We start from the raw sequence: 20,625 nt of genomic DNA on the forward strand, positions 1-20,625 counted from the left end.
CATTAAGTTGATATGACGAACGTGTTAGCAAGCAGTTGTCTGTTTACACAGCCAGCAGATATGGAGCCAGATTACCATTGATTTAGAGTCATGTTTGTCGCCACCGGGCAATTGTAAGTCCAATACGAGAGAGATTCTCTAAGTCCGGAGGGAAATATCTGGCTCTTTTAGCTGCTAAATGCTCCACTATGCTCGAAAGCTAATCGCTAACTTTGTCCATCTGCTGTTCAGTACCGAGCAGGTAGATAATAGTTCCAATTGATCCCAGTGACTATGTATAAACATTGATTAGAGTAGCTTTAAATGGAGCTTTTTATTATCATTATTTTGCATTGTGTTTTTCCAATTTATCAGCTAAATATTTACAAAGCTTCATATAAATCTGCCTTTTTCTGTTCTGCTCACAGGTGACTACAGACCTCTACCAGGTGCTTGCAAGCAAAGGGTACGTGCTGGAGTGTCGTGGGGTGGTAAAGGTCAAAGGTAAAGGGGAAATGACAACCTACTTCCTGAATGATGGACCGCCCAACAGTTAGCAGCCATGGCAGCAGCAGATGCCGGGATGATCCCCACTGCAAGGACACAGCAGCACTGAGCGAGGACTCACAGTGCGAGCGAATGGCTAAAAACTAGAGACGCCATCACTTGAATCCCAAGCAAAGAGGAAAAAACTTTAAAGACTTCAAAAGGAAAGTGTTCTTGATGAGAGGAAAATGTTCTCGTTTGACAGCCATTTTGGCCCACGTACATGTTGAAGGACAAGTGTTTTTCTCATGTCTAGCCTCTCTCTCAGGCTTCTTGAAAGATGCAAAGTCTGTTTATTTAAAACAAAGCCTTTTAGCCTGTGTCAAAAGAAGATTAACGCTGTACATAAGGCTACTTTTTATTTTACTTTGTGTTTTTTTTCGGTAATTTTTATTTCACATGAATTATGAACAGGTACTCATATTTTGTTTCTGGATTAATTATTTATTTTGATCTCAATGTTTTGTGCAAAAGGTCCTTTATGAAAAAGTGTGAATACATACGTGCACAAATATCCAGTTTATTACACGTTTATCAGTGTGTATGTACATGCATATTTGTGTGTGTATGAATATATGTATAAACTGAGGAGGAATATATTGACCAAAGACTAAAGTATTTACTAAAAGCAAGGCAAGACATGTTTGATATGTTCTCGCTAAAGTCAGCAATGATCACCGCCTCTGTTTTTTAGGCAGGAGGCCTGAACCCTCTGTCGTTATGCCCAACTGCTGGCAGCAATGACTGCTTCATTGTTTTCATAAAATATGTAAAATTTATTTATTTTGTCATTCAGGCAGCAAAGAGCTGATCACTTTAACTCTAAATTATGATATTGCCCTCAACCTCGAAAACGAAATGACTAAAGACGACTAAGGATGTTATTAGAAGGGGATATCTGAAATCTATATTTTTTATCTCCGCTCTCTGAGGAGTAGAAGTAGCTCCAGCTGGGATCATCCTCATTTCATGTCAGATTGGTTCCTCAGAGCTTGAGCAGCCAGCGCGCAGCTGGTTTCAGCCGTAACAGTATGTTGCCATCGACTGCTCCTTCCCTTTCAGAGATGTATTTTTTTGGTGCAAATGGAAATGAAGGAACTTAAATCAGCTAGTTGTCCCAGAGCCATCAGGGGGGAAACCTCGGATTTCAACGCAGTGGTACCACACAGCCTGATTCTTCTATGAAGAAGAAATAGATGAAGGAAAGAAATATATATTGATTTTGACTGAATACTGTGCTTTGTAATCCTGAAGGGGCATAACTATTTTCACTGTGAGGTTTTTATGATACAACGAAACTGCTTTCTTGCCAAACATAACCGCTTTGAAGCATGTCTGATTGTGGTATCTTGTTTTCATTTTTGTTTGTTTTAATGTAGGGTATTTTGTATCACTTCTGTATCCATCATTTGTATATTCTTAATGTTGTTATTATTATTATGATGATTCTGATTAATTATTATGCTTATTATGATGATTCCATTCCAATGAAAAGGATCAAAGACCAGCACGCTTTCTTGTAAAATGCCAGTTGTAAAGCTCAAGCTCACTGGTACCAACTGATCAACTGCAGCCAACAAATTCTGCTGTTCAGTCCTTATGTACAATACAGTATTTCAACTGGCGATAGGTGTGATCATGTATAGTAAGTAATAACCATTAGCTGCCTTTGCAGCAGAACCCGAGTGGTGTATGCTCACATAAGCATAGCAGTAAACACACACATTTACAGATGATTCACTGTGCTTTTTTTTTTTATGCCACTACTGCAGTATTGTAAATCTCAGTCAGGCTTTACGGTGACCTCTCCCTTCCACACATTAACTTCTTAGTACTAACAAATGACATCCCTGGTATTTACACTATGCGAGAAGGACAAGGCAGAATTAGCAGACCTACACATATATTCATTGTATTATTTCCCCCGTCTCAGTCTTTCAGCAAAAACAGGAAGTACTAACAGCTGAGTTTGATTGCCTTAAGTTAATACGAAACAGATCATAGAATAACTCTGAACAGGAACTGTGCCTGCTTGCCCTGTCTGGACTGCTGATGTTTGGACGGAGAGGGAGATGGATGAGGGCTTGTCGAGAATAATTTTTCGGTAAACGTTCTCATCGTTGCAATGATCTCGATCTCTCCAGCTTCAACTTTTGTTACTGGGAGGATCGGCCCTGATTTAGCTCTTCCGCCACACTCAACAATGGCAACCAACAGTTGATCATGTTTGTACCAAAGCCAGCTCACGCAGCCTTGTGCTATTGGTCCCTCCTGTGCAATGATATTTGGCCTCGGGCGTGGTCGGTGGTGGGAGCACCAGAGGACAGTAATGTAACGGAGATCACCAACTATCAAGTGAACTGTGACCAATGAAGAGTGATTCATATAAGCAAAGAGTTTATAGAATGGACAGGAGTTTATAAAAGTGTGCATTGTATGTATTCTATTTCTACTGGCTGTCCATAGACTTGTGTTGATTGTTAACTCTTGGGATGTTTTGGGGGGAACAGGAGAGGGGAGGAAGGTTGTCCCCCATACTACTGAAACAGTGTTTTGCTCAGGCCTGATGAATCCTTCCGTATTTGTTTTTGTTTTATTTGTATTTTCCCTGAGTTGGAGGAGTTGAAAGGGGAGTGTTTTGCAAAGTTGAAGGACAAGGAGAGTTGAGGACTATGACAAAGAGAAAAATAACATTTCCCCTTGAAGAAAAAAATAAAAAAAAATCAATGGCTGTTTTGTGTGTTCATATATTTCTGAATGTTAAATGTACTGCAACCTGTGATTTATAGAACAGAAGCCCATCATACATTATTTCATATTCAATATTCACATACTTTATACACAACCACCTCAAGAACATTCTACATTTTAAAAGTTGAAACTATGTGTGCTGCCTGTAATATAATACTGACTGTACCCAACGACGCTCTGACTGAAAACAACAGCCCTGCTTTCGATGTGTTTGGAGTTTCCCACACAGGCAATTACATGTACAGAAAAATTATATTCTCAAAAGTATGTGACAGGAATTGCAAGAAACATAAAAAAGTAGATGCATTGCAGTTCACCAGTCACAATTTTTACTGTGAAATGAACAAACTGGCTGAGTATGTGTCAGACTTTTTGCAGAGTCATCTCCTTGTTTGGACTCATCAACAAACAAGGACACTGTCACCGATTGAAAGCACCTGAGACCAAGCCAAGCCAGTATCATCCAGCTGCAGAGCTGCAGGACCAGCAGGCTCTGTCCAGCCAGTATCACTGATGTACATGCGCCTCTTTGCACCATCTACAGGCAGCTTGTGGTAAGTAACAGCCATTGTGAAAGGAATTTTGACACATATGCCTCCTGCAGGTAATTATTGCACATTTGGTTCCGAGTTGCGTTTGGTACTTGGACTCTACCTGCTTGCAGGTCTAGTTAAGAGTTCTGACTGCAGTTTTTATTTTTCTATAACTGAACCACAAAAGCTTTCAGGATATATCAGTTGCTGGTACTGCAGCACTTTGTGTGACCAGATGGTCCTGAACTCTTTATGTGCTGGTGATAGTAAACATGAACACATTCATGGTCATCCTGCAACACTCATTACAGAACTGACCATGGACTTCAGTATGATGAGTCCCTTTTTAAACTGATGCTGAATTTTCTCCTAATAAGCAGCCGCAATGTTCTTTTTATTTCTTAGTATTTTTCTAGAGGCATCTAACCATTGTTTGACTTACAAGAAAAAAATAATTAGGGAAAGAATCAACATGAGGGATGACAATGTGACAGTGAAAACAATTCTGTTTCTGATGTGTAGTAAGTGAAGAAGAAAAAAACATGGAAATAGAGAGGGCTGTCAGAACAGGCTGAAGTCCCGGTCGGTCACTGACATTTCTTTAACAAACCTGTGAAAGCAACAAGTGGATTACACTCTCAGAGATCTATATTATATGCTCTTTTAAATCCAATATTAGATTAGGAAATGTTACCTACTTTGTCATCTCACTGTCCTTTCGGGGAAACCGTTTGACTTGGGTCCATGATTCAGGGCTCTTGGCCAGCATCCATCCATACTGCTGGTTGTCCGTCAGGGGCATTTTGTACAGCTGGTTAGGGGCTGGAGAAGAGAGGACACAGAGACTTTCAAACTTTCACCAAACTCACTTTGGGTCCTTGTCACAGCTCAGTTGAATACACTTGTCTTGTCAGCAGGAACGCAGGTATGATTTGGATCCAACATAGCCCATCCATTTTTTCAGTCTACTCACATCTAGGTGTTTGAACCCGTTTGACCATCTCTTTGTATTGCTCATGGCTCCCATGGTGTACGTCAGTGCCGTAGGGAAGAGGCTGGCGGTAAACATTGCATAAATCTGTGCATCCCTGTTGTTCTTGAAGAGCTGGAGGCAGCCCAGCTCGGACGTTAATCCTGTCATCTGTAAAGAGACATGTTACTATAATATAGACTGGTCATTATTTTTATCATATTAAAAAGCCTGTGACTATTACACAAGACTGACTGAATATTTTTATCTTTCCATGAGTGTTTTGCTTGAGATGTTACAAAAATGCCAAAATATGGAATGTTTTCTAAAGTATCAAAAGCTTTTTTTATGCACAACAACACCAAACTCTGGACTAGTTGCAGAAATGCATTAATTACATGCATTACATGCATTGCACCAGGATGATAAATTCTTTGTCATATTAATTCAGCTAAATGCTTTCATGTATGCTGGTTGTGGGATTGTCTATGAATGGTTCATGTCTGTCTTGCAAAGGAGATCTTAATCTCAACTAATTAAATAACATTACATATTACAATGGCATTTTGGTGGGATTAAAGTCTTCCACAATTTATAAAGGCACTCTAGTGCAACAACATCCCAGTGGTGGGATGTAACTAAGTACATTCACCCAAGCACTACAGTCTGTTTCAAGGTATTGGTTCTTTACTTAAGTATTTCCATTTCATGCAGCATCATACTCCACTTTATCTCTGAGTCAAATAATGTACTATTTCCTTTATGTTTCCCATTAACATGTAAGGATCTTTTAGAATATGATGCATTTCTGATGATTAAACTACTCAACAGTATATAAAGTAGTTAAAATGAGCACAAACCTTGAACATGTACAGCAGTAAAACTGTACATACACATTAATGCATCAGTAATATTAATACAAGAAGATCACATGTAGGTAGTAAAGTTAGTAAAGCACTGACAGGGAGCGTTTTTTCTGCACAGTGAGTATTTTTACTTTTCATACTTTAAGTACATTTTATTGATAACACTCAATATACTTACTTTTACCTGGGTACGTTTTTGAATGCAGGAATTTTACTTGTAGTGGAGTATTTTCACAGTAATAGTACTTTGCATACGTTGCAGTATCTGAAAACCTCTTCCAGCAATGCACTGTCCTGAACTGTCCTATTTAATCATTGACGTTAGCGCTACATATAGTTTTCTATTTCTTAAAGCCTGAAGACTTTCGAAGAATTAAAAAAAGTATTCTTCTTAGCTATTAGCAAGCTAAAGGCTCTGTTTTCTCTGTGGCTGTAGCTACACAGAAACTTAAGGGAAAAATACCCTCGAGACGCCATCAGACCCTCAGTGACCAACGTTAGCTAACCAGCTAACGTTAAACCAGAGAGCAGCCCCCCTTACCTTCAGGACGAGACGCTCCTCTGGGATTCACCATCATTTTATCGCCTATTGGGTTTTGATAACCGAGGTGTGTTAAACCGAAGAAGGCCATAGAGTTTGCCTCGACCCGACAAAGAAGCTCGCAACCGGGACACAGAAAGACAGACAACCTGTAAATACAACACAACTTTAAGTTTGGCGTAACCATGGCAACAAGCCCCGCCTAGCCGCGGCGGCAACTAATATTTATATTGGATAAAAATGTAAAGAAGCGCATAAAAGGTAAAGAAATACACATTTACTGACACATTTAACTAATCTTTATAAGAGAGAGCAAATGTTATTGTCATGTTAGGGTGTTTTACAGTTTATCCCACCATAACCCAATAACGGTCTGAGAGTTCACTTTTAAACATAATTTGTGAAATAGGTTCTTTAATAAGCTTAAAATGTGATGGAGCAAACATGAGCAGTAACAATGCACTTTTAAATTAAACAGGTTTGATTTCTAAAAAAAAAAATCAGCGTTATCACTAAAGTTTCACCTTTGATTTGACAATTTTAGATTGTGCTGTTTCACTGATGCTGATATTGATAGATAGATAGATAGATAGATAGATACTTTATTTATCTCCAAGGAGAAATTTGCAGTTCCAGCAGCTCAAAAAGGTGGACACACAAGGGCATGCAAAATAAGAACAGGAACTACTTTCAAGTAATGTGCAACTTACAAGTGATGAACAACTTTCAAATACAGATCAATCTTCAAGTAAGGCACAACTTTCAAGTAAGAGGCAAAATCAAATACAAAATACAAGATACCAAGATAAGAAAAAATAGTGAAGTAAGTAGGTTATTAAGAAGGTTACAATGTTATCGCTGTTTTTTTTTTAGCTTCCACTTGAAAATCTGACCATTAACTCCTGTTGATTACACTCATTGTAACTCTATTTACCTACGAGAACAATGAAAGCTGAATGCGTGTCTGATACTAATCTGTCATGGCTGTAGCACTCGTTATCTAACATGTTGGCACAGTATCAGTCTAAAAAATAGATTACGTGCTTTATAAAGACTTTTTAAAAAATTCTTTCTATAATGATCAATGCTTAAAAAAGTCTACTTTGTGTCACATCGAATGTCTCCTGAAGAAAGTAAAGAGAACTTGCACAGTTTTGATGAAAACCAGTTCAACCAGTTTGCCAGTGATCATATCTCCTTGCACCATGATCTGAGGGAAGACACATGTGGAAGTCACAGTGTGTATACCGATTATTCATGATCTCAGTGTGGATTGGTCATCACTGACACTGACATGTGATTCTGGAGGAAAAATACATCTTGTTAAAACACATATTAACTTTAGTCCTGACAGCTGCTTGGAGCAGAAGTTTCAGTGTTATCCTGGCCTCTCACCAGTGTGATCATAGTGTTTCATAATGAGGCCTGGTCCACTCTGCTGAGGACGGTCTGACACACAGCTCCTGCAGGCCTGCTCGCTGAGATCTTACTGGTGCATGGTGCCAGCACAGATGGCGAGTATCTTCAGTGCTGCATGTCAAGATGGATCCAAATGAACTGACGGATATATTTCTGGTCATACTGATTCCTAAAGCATTCTTAAAATCTGAAACACTTTTCCATTCACGGACATAGTGTTTATCAGTGGCGGAGCAAGTGTTCACATCCTTTACTAAAGCAAAAGCAGCAAGTAAAAGTTTGCTGCTTAGAAAATAGAAAAGTATTATTCTTAGCTAAATGCATTTAACATATTAAAAGTAAAAGTACTCAAAGCAGAAAAATGCCTATTATACTGCATGTAAGATTATTAGATCATTAACACTGATGCGTTAATGTTAAATCATATTTATTGTTGTTGTTGTTGTTTGAGATGGAGCTAATTATAACTATTTTAAAGAATGTTAGACTGTTGAATGTATAACTTTGCATCATATTTTATAAGCTTATCACATGTTTTGTGGGTAAAATTCTAATTCACTACATCTGTGAGTGAAGTAAAGAAACTAATGGAGTAAAAAGTAATTTATTTCCCTCTGAAATGTGGAGTAGATGTATAAAGTGGCATAAAAAGGCCCTACTCAAGTGAAGCACAGGTAGCTCAAATTTGTATATTGCCAGTATTCTTATATTACCAATTATATTTCCAATCTCACCCAGCACATACAGCAGAGTTAGCAACTAGCTGTCCACAGACATAGAATCATTAAAATAACTTATCACAGACTGAATTTCTCCCCCTTACATCACCTTAAGACTCGCCTGGGTAACTACGTGCGGCAGCTGAATATGCTGAATATGGTGCATGTTACAAGAGAGGGCGAGGAAAGGCGTGATCACAGACTTTTGGGAGCGCAGGTCACACAAGGAGAGGTCCTCAACTTCCTGCATTCCCACTGTATGCATCCCATAATGCAGTGCTTGCCGCCGTTTTCATGCAGGATTCAGTTGGTTGTTTTGAACAGGTATCTGTTTGTCAAAACAATGAAGGTAAGGTGAAGGTGTTTCTGGAGGTTAGGCATACGGTAGAAGTACATGGTGGAAAGGCAACTAAAATCACTGTTATTGACCAATGTACCCTAAAGTCCAGTCCCTGAACTGCATTATTATTATTGGGTGAATTTTGACCAGAAGGAGTTCTGGGCAGGTCTTTCAGGACATATGTGCTTTACAAGGTGTTAACAGTTAGACAGCTGGAGATTGTTCCTTGTTCTGGTGTAGGGTGTAGTTTCTGTATAAAAAAAAAAAAAAAAAAAGACGCCACACCTTCCGCAAAGGCGGCTCTGCCTAATAACAGCAACACGTTTCAAACAAGTCGGGACAGGAGCAACAAAAGACTAGGAAAACTCCAAAAACATCTGTTTGGAACATTTCACAGGTAAACAGGTTCATTGGTAACAGGTGATGGCATCATCCTTGAGAGCCTCAACTGCTTACAGGCAAGGACGGAGCGAGGTTCCCCACTTTGTGAAACACAGTCTGGATATTCACACAGGTGCATGATGTATTCAAATTCTGCAGCAACTGATGTTACAACGCTGCGAGCCTCACAGGGAAATACTAAGATATTCATTTCCTCATTCTTGTCACTTGTCACAAACCTTCGTGTTTGTTTTACAATGTCTTTATCTAAACGTAGTCCTCTGAAACACAACAGAGGACATTAACAGTTTACTAGCTTTCAGACAAACCTGAGGAACTACTGATCAAGCAAATGTTTGACAGAATCAGGAGGAAATGTGACCACCTGCAAATCCAGAGCTGTCTCCCTGCGTTGCTATATGTCCTGAGGTTTTTTAAGTGGTGGTCAAGTTAGCAACTTTCTCTAATATTCTCACAAATTCAACTGTTCTTACCACAGAGACGAACAACGTCTCTGAGAGGAACCATTGTTCTAGTTCATTGTTCTGTTCATTGTGTTCTAGCATTCCTACAATGACTTTTTTGAAATGCACACTAATATTCCACTATTATTCCAAATATGACAATATGCCACATTTTATAAGGGTTTAAATGTTAGTAGAAATACTGTCTTTTTTGGAATAAGGGCAAAAACTGGACTATTTTGTGCATGTCAATGTTGTCACTGTAGAACTCTAAACAGACTTTCTATTGTTGTGCATATCTCAACTGGCATGCTGGAACGCAGCTAAATTAACTCAAGTAGAATACAAGATTAAGAATAATCAAACTCAATACGAAATAGCAGTGGTGGAAGAAGTGCTCTGATCTTTCACTTGTGTAAAACTAGAAATACCACAGTGAAGTCATACTGTTACAAGTAAAAGTCACGGATTCGTTCAGACTTATCATACCTTACCTATAATAATACATCGGATTTTATTTGTTGACTTGATTTTATGTTATTAATCTCAATCTGCAAAGTAACGAGTAAATTAAAATATGAAAAAATGTAGTTGAAAGTATAGAGGTAAAAGTATAGTATTTGCCTCTGAATTGTGGTGGAGTGGAAGAATAAAGGAATAGAAAATGAAAATACTCAAGAAAAGTAGCCTATTAGCAGACGAGCTCAGAATTGTAACTAAGCAGGCTTAAAGTACTTGAGTAAATGCACTTCCACTGCAAACATATAGATTTATTTAACACAGATTCCCAAAAAATGTGAACTTATCCTTCAAAAGTATTTTTAAAAGGTTTCTCATAGAAGGAAACAAAGTCAGTAACTGAGTTGCTGTGTTTAAAAAAAATAAAGATAAACAATAGTTTCTTTGTTTCACTTTTTTTTTTTAACTTTCTTTCCTCATACTTATCCACGTTGTAAAGTAACTGCATTCCACCTGTCTAGTTTGAGAATGGCAGTGTGTGTGTGTGAGTGTGTGTGGGGGACAGAGGCAAGGCGGGGGGTTGAGGGGTGGGGTGTACAGTTAAACCACGCCCACCTGCAGAGGCGGTGACATCACAGGGTTCGACGGTGATGGGAACTCGAGCGAGCGCTGGTGAGTTTCTCTCAAACCAATAAAATCTCGCAAATTCTCTGTGTCACTTCAACAGGGAAGTAGGCAGGACCGACAAATGCGCTGCCCCAGGCTCGGCTGTGGTCTCCGTGTATACAGAGTCTGTGTCCTGTCGTCAGCTTTAGTCAGGGTTTGACTGCCGGGTTATCATCTCGTTAACCGACTTGTGAGTAGAGGTAGTTTTCGCTTTACTTCTGTTACTTAACTGTTAACCGTTTTTCTTTGCATGTGGCTAGTTGTACGCTAGGTGTTGCGTGCTAGCCGTAAGCGGCAGTTTTGGAGTTGTTGCTTGTCAAGTCATGTTGTCATAACAGCATGTCAAGCTAAGGGCTAATGACAGGGCGGTTTTAGTATTAGTCTTGCATACAGTCAACGAGAAAAAGCTTTGTAGCTCAAAATAATAGCAGTATATTCTGAGCTCTTTCAACCCGGATGTAAGTAACAGTTAGCGAATAAATGTGCCTCAACGAGCATCAAAATGTCAGCTCGTGTTCTCTTGATATGTTAGCCGAACGTATCCAGCTTTATCGCGGTGTTCTGCGATAAGGTTTAGCCCTCTTTATACGGGATTTGGTGGAGGATTTGACTAATATCATTATAGTTTGTTGTGTGTGTGCGTCAGGCTATATTTAGGAGCTAATGACCATCTCACAGAAATCCACGTGCGAGTGTCTTTTGAGTGTTGTTGTATGTCGAGGATGGTTTGCGTTACATTTTATGACTCTTGTCTTTACAGACCTGCGTTGCAGATTTTTCATGGTCAGTGCAGCCTGCAGGCTTAGTCGAGTGAAAATAAAGAAGTCAGTGGTGAAATCACTGAAAACAGAAGTACTTCCTGTTTGCCTCATAGAAATAGAAGTTTAGCTCATTTCTTAAATATACAACTCCTTATCTTTTTATTTTGGTTAATGGAGAAAGTAAAGGACTAAGTGCCATTGGTTTTGCTTGTCTTAGCTCATTTAGTAGAATCACATGTACTTTACTTTCAAGCAATAATGCTGTGTAATCAATGCAAATTGTTGATCAAATCTCTGTCTGATTAATCAGCTGATCATTTTCAGCACTATTCATTTATTTTAATGTCAGTACAGACTATATCACACAGAAATAAGTGCAAATCAAATGCTGTCTGGAATAGTGGGAAAAATGCACTCAAAACACTAAAACTGTGCAGCATTCAACAAATGTCAACAGAAATGTTAAGTTAAACAGGATTTGTAGTTGAGGAACGAAAACCTTCCGGCAAATTGTTGTCCTTTGTTCTTGTTGTTCATCGTCTGTTGAGTTTTTGCATACAGGGCATCATTGCCCTGTATGTAAAAACTTCCTCTCAATGGCCGTACCTGTTTAAATAAAGGTAACCTATGTATAAATGTATGCCATCTTGTGCACCGGTAAATTCCTGTCTGGTAGGGGACAGTCAGTATTTGTCTTCTTGGTAGTTGGTTGATTGTGTACAAGAACAATTTTTAAATAGATTTTCTTTTCTTCTGTTTTTTAGAGAAAATGGCCAACATCCCCCTCTCTCGCTCTGAGGTGTTTGGGGAGCTGAGGAAGGAGCTGCATGAAGATGAAGAGTTCCATCAGTCCGACGCTCACATCTTCATCATCATGGGAGCATCGGTGAGAGCAGGGGAGGGGAGACAGACTGTAGTCACTGATAATATAAATAAGGTGTAAAACTGCGGAACTAATAATGGGATGTACACTTGGTAATGGGCTAATGATCTGGAGCAAGTCTGATCACAGAAAAAAAACATGTAACTTTTCTTTGTGGCACATTCACAGTTTATGGCGCTTAGGCAAGGATTGTTGGCCATAATTTCAAAGAAAGTGTGTTGTAATCTTTACAAATACTGCAATGATAGCACATGATGTGATTAAGGAAATGTTGAAAGTCATTTCACTAAGCTTCTGCAAACAAACTCCAATCAGTCGTCTGAGCTTTCAAAATCCTAAAATTGAGACAGTGAAAATCTCAAGGTTCCTCTTTCCTTATCATTTAGATAGTGTTTGGTCATTTTGACTGGGTAAAGTACTGAAACTTGCATAAGCATTTTTGTGTTCATCTAATGAATTAAAACACACCCCTCAAATGTGTGAGTTTGTTTTTGTATGAACACAAACAGTTGTATGACAGCTTTGCTCAAATGAAATACAGTGGTAAGTTCAACAATATCTTTCTTTAACTTGTGCAGTTCTGAAAAGAATAAGGAAAATAAACCAAGCTAAGAATCTGACCAAGCATCAAACAGCACAGTGCAGTTTTCAATAGTACGTAATCATAATCAAAGATATTTTATTACACTGCGACAATAAATGTTAAGTTGACCTTAATAATGTAATAAGAGACGTCCTGTTATCACCGTTTACGCTTTCCTCATACTGTTCAGGTGTCAAGGTCAGGAACTAAAACCATTTCAAAATTTTTAGACCTGTTTCCTCATTTCTTTGTTACGTAAATTATTTTCTCTTCTTCTCCTTCTCCAACGGGGTTTCAGTCTACCCGTCCTTCCTTTTCAAGTGTTTTTATAATATAGATAAGATGTGGCAAACACTATTTTAAATGAAAGCATAATTTTACAGAAACATGGTTGTCCTGTAAGAAACTATTTCAGTATGTGTTGCCATCACTTGTGAAGAAAGATGGTATTGGTTTAGTTTTTTAAACATGTAGGGAGGCCACAGTACAGCACAGTTCATTGACTGTGTCCTTTCTCTTGCACTGTTTGCTTGAAGGAGAGGAGTGTCGCTGTTTTTTGCAGTGTCACTGACTGTCAGCATTTTTCTTTCAATGTGAGACACAGGCAGGTCAGGGGTTTGGCTCGGCTGTGTGCACTCTCACTCTGATTGTTGCTGCAGCTGGTTTAAATGGGTCTATTACTCTTTAGAAGTGGTCTTTTTATGTTAATCACCAACTGAATATGCATAGTCACCACCATTTGTAAACATTTACTTATGCTACTAATTCAATAGTCATTGCTGTTCAGCTTAATGCCGATATGAAAAGTTCAACTGAGTTCAACAAGTTTGTCCCATGCTAATGTTGTAGGACATTGTGCATACCAGATCAGCTCAAATTAATGACCAACTTCTTAACCAAACCGTGACATTAAATATTTACACATTTGCAAATGGCGAATTACATATTCATGTTCAGTTCCTCTCGTCTACAGTTATTGTTTTAAACATGCAATCTTAACCAAAGCAGCAGGGTTACAAGTTGATGAATTCCCAGCTGAGGAGCAGAGTGTCAGATTGTGATGTAGGCCAACAGCATGCTGTTGCGGGAATTCATTTTAGTTAAGTAGGCTACTAACGTTCTGTTCTGTGGTTGTATTGACGTTCGCCTCGGGTCGTCCCTGATCTCTTCGTGCCTCATGTCAGTATCTGACACTGGCATACCAGGCCCGGTGGAGTCTTGTGAAAAGTATGATAGAAACATAACGCACACATGGGGTTGTAGTGAAGTGTTAATCACTGGAAGCAGACTTGAGAGTAGAAAAAAAAACAGTGTCACACACTTTTGAGCCATGTGCATTTCTCTTTGACATTTTGACCCTCAGGCCTTCTTCAGGATCAACAATCTTGTGAAACGTGAAATGCGACTAAAAGTTGATCATATTACGTTAGCTCGTAGAGTTAAGCCACTAAGTAACAGGTTCTTAAGCATGACTTCACTAAGCGCCAGGACAGTCTTGTCTCCAGACTGTCTGTTGGTAGTTGGCACTTGCTTTCAGTGGATTACTAAAGTTGTGCAATTCTTATAAGCTAAAGCAGCCTTGCTTACTTGCTCACTTGTTGTCAGACGGTGTGACCTTTATTGCTGCAGCATCTTGCGACTTTTTTGTCATGGAAAATAACAGTAACTCCAAAACACAGCTTCAACAATTAATGATGGTGTACGAAACCTTTCATTTTTAAAGTGAAATCATATTCCTGATTGTGTGTTTGCACCTGTAGGGCGATCTGGCCAAGAAGAAAATCTACCCAACTCTATGGTGAGTGAACTTCTGACCCCAGTGAAAGTCAGCAGCCAGCAGAGTGTGAGGAAAGATACTCTCCTAATCTGGATCTGGAGCTTCTGCAGCTTGGTGTAATGAACCATATGTTTCTGTGCTCTCCTCCAGGTGGTTGTTCAGAGACGGCCTCCTCCCTGAACAGACATATTTTGTGGGCTTTGCACGCTCTGACTTGACAGTTGATGCTATTCGGACTTCTTGCCTGCCGTACCTGAAGGTAAAATAGGACTTTTTGAGATCCAACGTTTAAGAATTTAGCAGAATTTGTTTTATTTGAAGGAGATACAGGGATTTACAGTAGATAGGTACAGGAATGCATGGACCAAGGTGTCTTCCCCCTTTGCATTTTCCATGTGTCTTATCACTTATTCTATCAATTTACAATTAGAAGAGTGGATCTGCAGTGCCACGGTATAATCTTCTTGCCCCCATCCTCACCCTTTTTCCTCCTCTCATAACTGTTTTCATCCCTTTTCATTTCATCTGCTTGTATGTCTACACTTTTAAAATCCTTACTAAAACCCATGCATGCATAAATGCTCCCATCCTCTGACTCAGGTGATGGATACAGAAACAGAGCGGCTGTCAGCCTTCTTCAGCAGGAACACGTACATCAGTGGGAAATATGCAGATGAGAGCTCCTTCTCAAAACTCCACACACACATCCTGTCTCTGCCTGGTGGACCTGAGGCAAACCGTCTCTTCTACCTGGCGCTGCCACCCACTGTCTACCACGATGTCACCAAGAACATCAAGCACAGCTGTATGAGCACAAAGTCAGTACACACACTTACTAACTGTTGTTCCTGTCTCACAATGTTTACTTGTGTTGCGTCTGCTGTTCTGCTGTCTGACTGTCCGTAAGCAACAGAAAGTGAAGTCAATCCCAAGGAGTGTAAAAAGGCCTGACCCAATATCACAATTTAAATAGAAGCCCTTTTAAACCCAATTGTGTCCCACAAATAACGAATATATTCATTTTCTTCTGTGTCTATGTTGAGTAGAGGCTGGAACAGAGTGATTGTAGAGAAGCCGTTTGGACATGACCTTCAGAGCTCTGAAGAGCTGTCCACTCACCTTTCGTCCCTCTTCACTGAAGAACAGATCTATCGCATAGATCACTATCTGGGCAAGGAAATGGTGCAGAACCTCATGGTGCTCAGGTGAGCAAATCATCTGTATATGAGATACTGCTGCTTTTTTTTTTTAACTTATATGATGACTTGTATAGATAATGATTGTCAAATAGGATATTATCAAATGCTGTAAACTGGGATAAAGTTTGCTGGAGAACACCTGTAGAGGAACAAAGTCTCAGAGGGCCTGACTGACAATAACCATTAGTAGTAAATGAGATACACCTGCTTATAGCTTATATAATAAGAACATCCTATATAGTGAATTAAAAAACACACTGCATCAGATATGTCGGCTTGTGGAAGAGGAATTTAGTAGTTAGGAAATCAAAGATGACCAGTAGGGAGAACATCCTCTGAAATATGGAAGAATGTATGTAAGCTGTAATACGTGGAAAATAACAAATTAATTCTTTGGAGAGAGTCGTCTTGGAAATTCGCTTTCTCAGTAATTTTGGACCCAAATAAGTCATGGATACCATATTTCAGTGCATCAAAGCAATTACTTTTGGGTGTAATTGGGTATCAGCTGCTCTCTCAGCAAGCTGATTTGAAGTATGAGAAGTAGAGGTACTTAAACAGATAAGAAAAAAATGGTTGAATCCAACTGTACCACAAATAACAGGCAAATGGAGATGATAAATCAATTTAGGCAGCTTGCTTGAAATACGATGGAAGGAGATAAACAAACAAGTAAACAATACACTTTTATAGATTTCTTTTCCTTTTTTGCAGTGATGGGGACAGATGTAGTTATTGTGATTTTGTTTGATTCCTTGTGAAGTAATTATTATAATGGGTTACAACAATCAAATAAAGACTATAGAAAAAGTATAGGTTACTCTGTTACTGAGTAAAACCTAAAACACACACTACTACCAGCACATGTTTCTCCCTGTGATTTGTAATTCTTTGTTTGAACAAAGTCTTTTAAAGTTTCACCCCTCAGAAAAATATCTGCTGTTGATTTAATTTGAATTATGCAACAGTTCAGTTTCAGCTGGTTTGTGGTTTAGAAAAAGCCTCCAACCAAGAAGAAAATGTTTATGCATGTTGTCATGAACGGCTGTCTGTTTGTGCTGCGCGTACTGCTGAGCAGAGAATAATTACCTGATGTTCATCGCAGGTTCGGGAACCGTATCTTCGGGCCGATCTGGAACAGGGACAGTGTGGCCTGTGTTGTTCTCACCTTTAAAGAACCGTTTGGCACTCAGGGACGAGGAGGCTACTTTGATGATTTTGGCATCATCCGGTGAGGGGAAAACAAATAAATTGCTAAAGTTTGTCTCAGCACTGTAATATTAAAGTCGAATGCATTTGTACCCAGGTTTAAAATAAAGTTCTATAAAAATGAGCAGCAGCTTATACACATAAACACTGCTTTTGCAATTACTGTATCCTGTAATCAGTACTTTCATTGGTAGCACTTAACTTTAAACCCCTCCTATTCCTCCTCCTGTCCACCACTTCTAAGAACTGTATATGTTATGTTGTTGTAAGTCAATACAAGAGTTTATTAATGTATTTGTCAAAAACTACGACTCCTCCTGTGGCCACACAGGAATGAAAGCCGGTATATAAACAGATGATGAATGATAAAGTAAAACACAGCTGCAATAACGTAAAATGTCATCATGTAAGTTATAATTGTTGATAAATACTATACATTAAGAAAAATGTCCTTGTATCTGTGTCAGACTACATTATAATGAGTTATGAACCATTTATTAGTATTTATTTACTGTTTATAAATGATAAATTGGGAGCTTAAAGCAAAGAATTACCTTTTTAAATCTGTAAATAATCATTAGTAGCTCACTGCAAGTTATTATCTAAAAGTGGGTAGATTTAACAAGTTTTAGCAGAACATCAGCACCAACGAATGATCAGCTATAATGTCAATGATTATGCTCACTGCTCTCACATTCTGTCTCTGTCTTTTGTGTGACCACCTGTTCCCTTTGTCATGATCAGCGATGTCATGCAGAACCACTTGCTCCAGATGCTCTGCCTGGTTGCCATGGAGAAACCAGCATCCACCAGCTCTGATGATGTGAGGGATGAAAAGGTACGAAATCGTCCCCCAGAGACCCGCCACCCTCCTTACCTCTCCAACGCTACAAATATGGAGTAATCTGCTATGGTTTATGTTCCTGAGTGAGGAAATGGAGAATATCTGTTCTCTTGTGCTCCCTCTTACAGGTGAAGGTGCTGAAGTGCATCGCTCCAGCGTCCATGTCAGATGTGGTGCTGGGTCAGTATGTGGGGGACCCAGAGGGTGAGGGAGACGCCAAACTGGGTTACCTTGATGATCCCACAGTTCCTAAAGGATCAACTCAGGCCACCTTCACCACCGCTGTACTCTATGTGCACAACGAACGCTGGGATGGTAACACATCGTGCCCTTTACAAAACAAGTCCGACTGATCTCACGTTTCCCATGCTCTTTCATAATGCATTGGCATTCAAATTCTTGCTCCTCAGGTGTTCCTTTCATCCTCCGCTGTGGAAAAGCTCTGAATGAGAGGAAAGCTGAGGTGCGGCTGCAGTTCACAGATGTCCCAGGGGACATTTTTGGAAATCAGTGTCGCAGGAACGAGCTAGTGGTGCGTGTGCAGCCCAACGAGGCCGTCTACGCCAAGATGATGAGCAAGAAACCCGGCGTATACTTCAGCCCTGAGGAAACTGAGCTGGACCTCACCTACAAGAGCCGATACAAGGCAGGTTCAAGTTGATTTATGTATGCACGTATTTCATCGCTATCAGGTCACAAACTGCTTTGCAGAAAAAAAAAAGGACAGAACAGAAAACCCTAAATACTTTTTTCAAACACCAGGGCAGAGAAAGACGACAAAGCTATCTATATCATATCTTCAATTTCTTAGCTATATTTTTCAAATTAATAAGGTAACAATGTAAAATTTGTGTCTTGTTTTCAGGATGTGAAGCTTCCAGACGCCTATGAACGTCTCATCCTGGATGTCTTTTGTGGGAGTCAGATGCACTTTGTACGCAGGTCTGTCTTTGTTCTCTACTGCTGTTGTCTCATGTTACTACCTGTAAACTAAACCCGTGTTTTGTAATGTCATGTTGCAGGCGCTTTACGTGAGCTAACAGTTCTTAACACTAGATGGCGACATTGTGCGTCTTTACTCTGCCTAAGCATGAGGGGAATCAAAACGTTGCACATTGAAAATTGTGTATTTGTTTTGTCCTCCACCATATGTTGATTTTTTTTTTGTCCCTGCAGTGATGAACTAAGGGAAGCATGGAGGATCTTCACACCTCTTCTTCATCAGATAGACAGAGAGAAGCCCAAACCCATTCCTTACAAATATGGAAGGTAGGAAATGTTGTTCACTATGCCCTTAGTTGGAAGAGTAATTTAATCCAGAGTGCTGATTTGTGATTGTGTCTCTTTTCTCCACAGCCGTGGCCCAACAGAAGCAGACGACCTCGCAAAGAGAGTTGGATTTCGCTACGAAGGCACTTACAAATGGGTCAACCCACACAGACTGTGATTTGTGATGATATGAGGGAGGAGTAGAGGTAGGATAGTAGAAGGGGTGCAGCAGGGTAAGTGAGCCGTATTATGTTCCATCACAGGAGTGTCTTTAAGGAAGGTGTTTCCACTATGTGGATCCATTGCAGTAGCAGCAAAGAGGAAAGAAGATATTTGAAAAAATAGAGTATTTCTCAGGTATAGCTGAATTATTCGTTGGAGCTAGTTCATCAGATGTTGAAAAGAGAATTATGAATTCCTGCTGTCATCATGGGCTTTATACCAGTTTTTTTTTAAATCAATACACTCACAGCAACTTTCTGTTTTGATAAGTGGGACCAGGTCAGTTGGAGAGGGAACAAAAAATCTGTACCATGAAATTTTTGTGAACAAAATAACGGTCTGTTGAACTAGCTCCACGTGCCCGTCTTCATTAATTAGGTCTTAATTTGTCCGGATGGTAAATGGAATAACTGAGGAACATGAACAGAGCAGAGCAATAACAAAACACAGCTGAGTCATGCTCACCCAGTGTTAAGTACTGTACCAAAGATGGTAACTGAACACAGCAGAGATGAGGAGCAACAGGAATGATTGTTCACCATCTGTCACTCTTATAATCATTGTGATTGTAAAACTGTTGTGCTTCAACTGCACTTGTTAATCGCATGTAGTGAAATGTGTTTTTACAACTTGCATACTCTCTTTTTGCCTCCTCTGCCTGGGACCAAGGATGTCTTGGCATTTTAAGATAAATAGACTGTTACTGCAGTTTCTCTTCAGAGCATTCATACTGGAATAGTCTTAAGTGTCCTTACGGACCAGCAAAACGAGCTCTCCTCATTCGCTTCATTCCCTTTTGTTTACATTTTCTTTACATTCTTCTTTCAAGTTTATTTAACTTACTGATTTTCATTCCATATTTCAAAATATCCAGACAGCAGTGGCGTCTACTACAAGTCAACAGTGAATGTCTTAGTCATGGCGTACTGTATACTACTGTTAACTGCACTCTCACATGTAACGCTAGCCATGTTTCCACTACATGTAATAAACTAGTTTTGCTTCTGTTAAATTTGTTTCATGTGTTGTAGCACTGTTGGTTTTTATTGCTTCAAGCACTGAAGTCACTAAATTATGTTTATTATAGGTGATCTTGATGACACTATTGGTATCTTTTGAACGACAGCTTTTTTAAAAAATATATTAAAAGGAATGGTTTGATAATTTGGGAAATATGCTTAGTTGCTGTCTCATCAAGAGTTAGGTGGTAAGATCAATACTGCTCATGCATTTACGCAAAATAT

The 20,625-nt window shown here is 39.3% G+C and overlaps 3 protein-coding genes across 5 annotated transcripts in view; 2 read left to right on the forward strand and 1 right to left on the reverse strand.

Moving 5' to 3' along the window:
* The window catches only part of LOC121612578 (adenylate cyclase type 6-like), a 33,935-nt gene extending 30,697 nt beyond the window's left edge, over positions 1-3,238 (forward strand). For both annotated transcript variants that reach the window (XM_041945559.1, XM_041945560.1), the window contains one exon: positions 408-3,238. In XM_041945559.1, the coding sequence (XP_041801493.1) occupies positions 408-536 (129 nt within the window). In that variant the 3' untranslated portion in view covers positions 537-3,238. The remainder of the gene's footprint in view (positions 1-407) is intronic.
* Positions 3,239-4,354: 1,116 nt separating this feature from the next.
* Positions 4,355-6,308, reverse strand: LOC121613349 (testis-expressed protein 49-like). Its single transcript, XM_041946702.1, has 4 exons — positions 6,187-6,308; positions 4,783-4,950; positions 4,508-4,631; positions 4,355-4,419 (listed from the first exon to the last, which is right to left on the reverse strand). The coding sequence occupies exons 1-4, from the start codon at positions 6,275-6,277 to the stop codon at positions 4,371-4,373; spliced, it is 432 nt and encodes a 143-aa protein (XP_041802636.1). The 5' UTR covers positions 6,278-6,308; the 3' UTR covers positions 4,355-4,370.
* A 4,364-nt stretch (positions 6,309-10,672) lies between these two features.
* On the forward strand, positions 10,673-20,397 carry LOC121612298 (glucose-6-phosphate 1-dehydrogenase). 2 transcript variants are annotated; one of them, XM_041945091.1, is made up of 13 exons: positions 10,673-10,824; positions 12,160-12,281; positions 14,622-14,659; positions 14,789-14,897; positions 15,239-15,456; positions 15,685-15,843; positions 16,943-17,068; positions 17,791-17,884; positions 18,019-18,205; positions 18,301-18,536; positions 18,756-18,832; positions 19,067-19,159; positions 19,247-20,397. In XM_041945091.1, the coding sequence occupies exons 2-13, from the start codon at positions 12,165-12,167 to the stop codon at positions 19,335-19,337; spliced, it is 1,545 nt and encodes a 514-aa protein (XP_041801025.1). In that variant the 5' UTR covers positions 10,673-10,824; positions 12,160-12,164; the 3' UTR covers positions 19,338-20,397. The 2 variants fall into 2 exon arrangements, with proteins under 2 accessions (XP_041801025.1, XP_041801026.1); XM_041945092.1 differs by having other exon boundaries at positions 10,686-10,834.
* Positions 20,398-20,625: the final 228 nt, after the last annotated feature.

This window comes from Chelmon rostratus, chromosome 10, assembly GCF_017976325.1.
Source record: "Chelmon rostratus isolate fCheRos1 chromosome 10, fCheRos1.pri, whole genome shotgun sequence".
Taxonomy (NCBI): domain Eukaryota; kingdom Metazoa; phylum Chordata; class Actinopteri; order Chaetodontiformes; family Chaetodontidae; genus Chelmon; species Chelmon rostratus.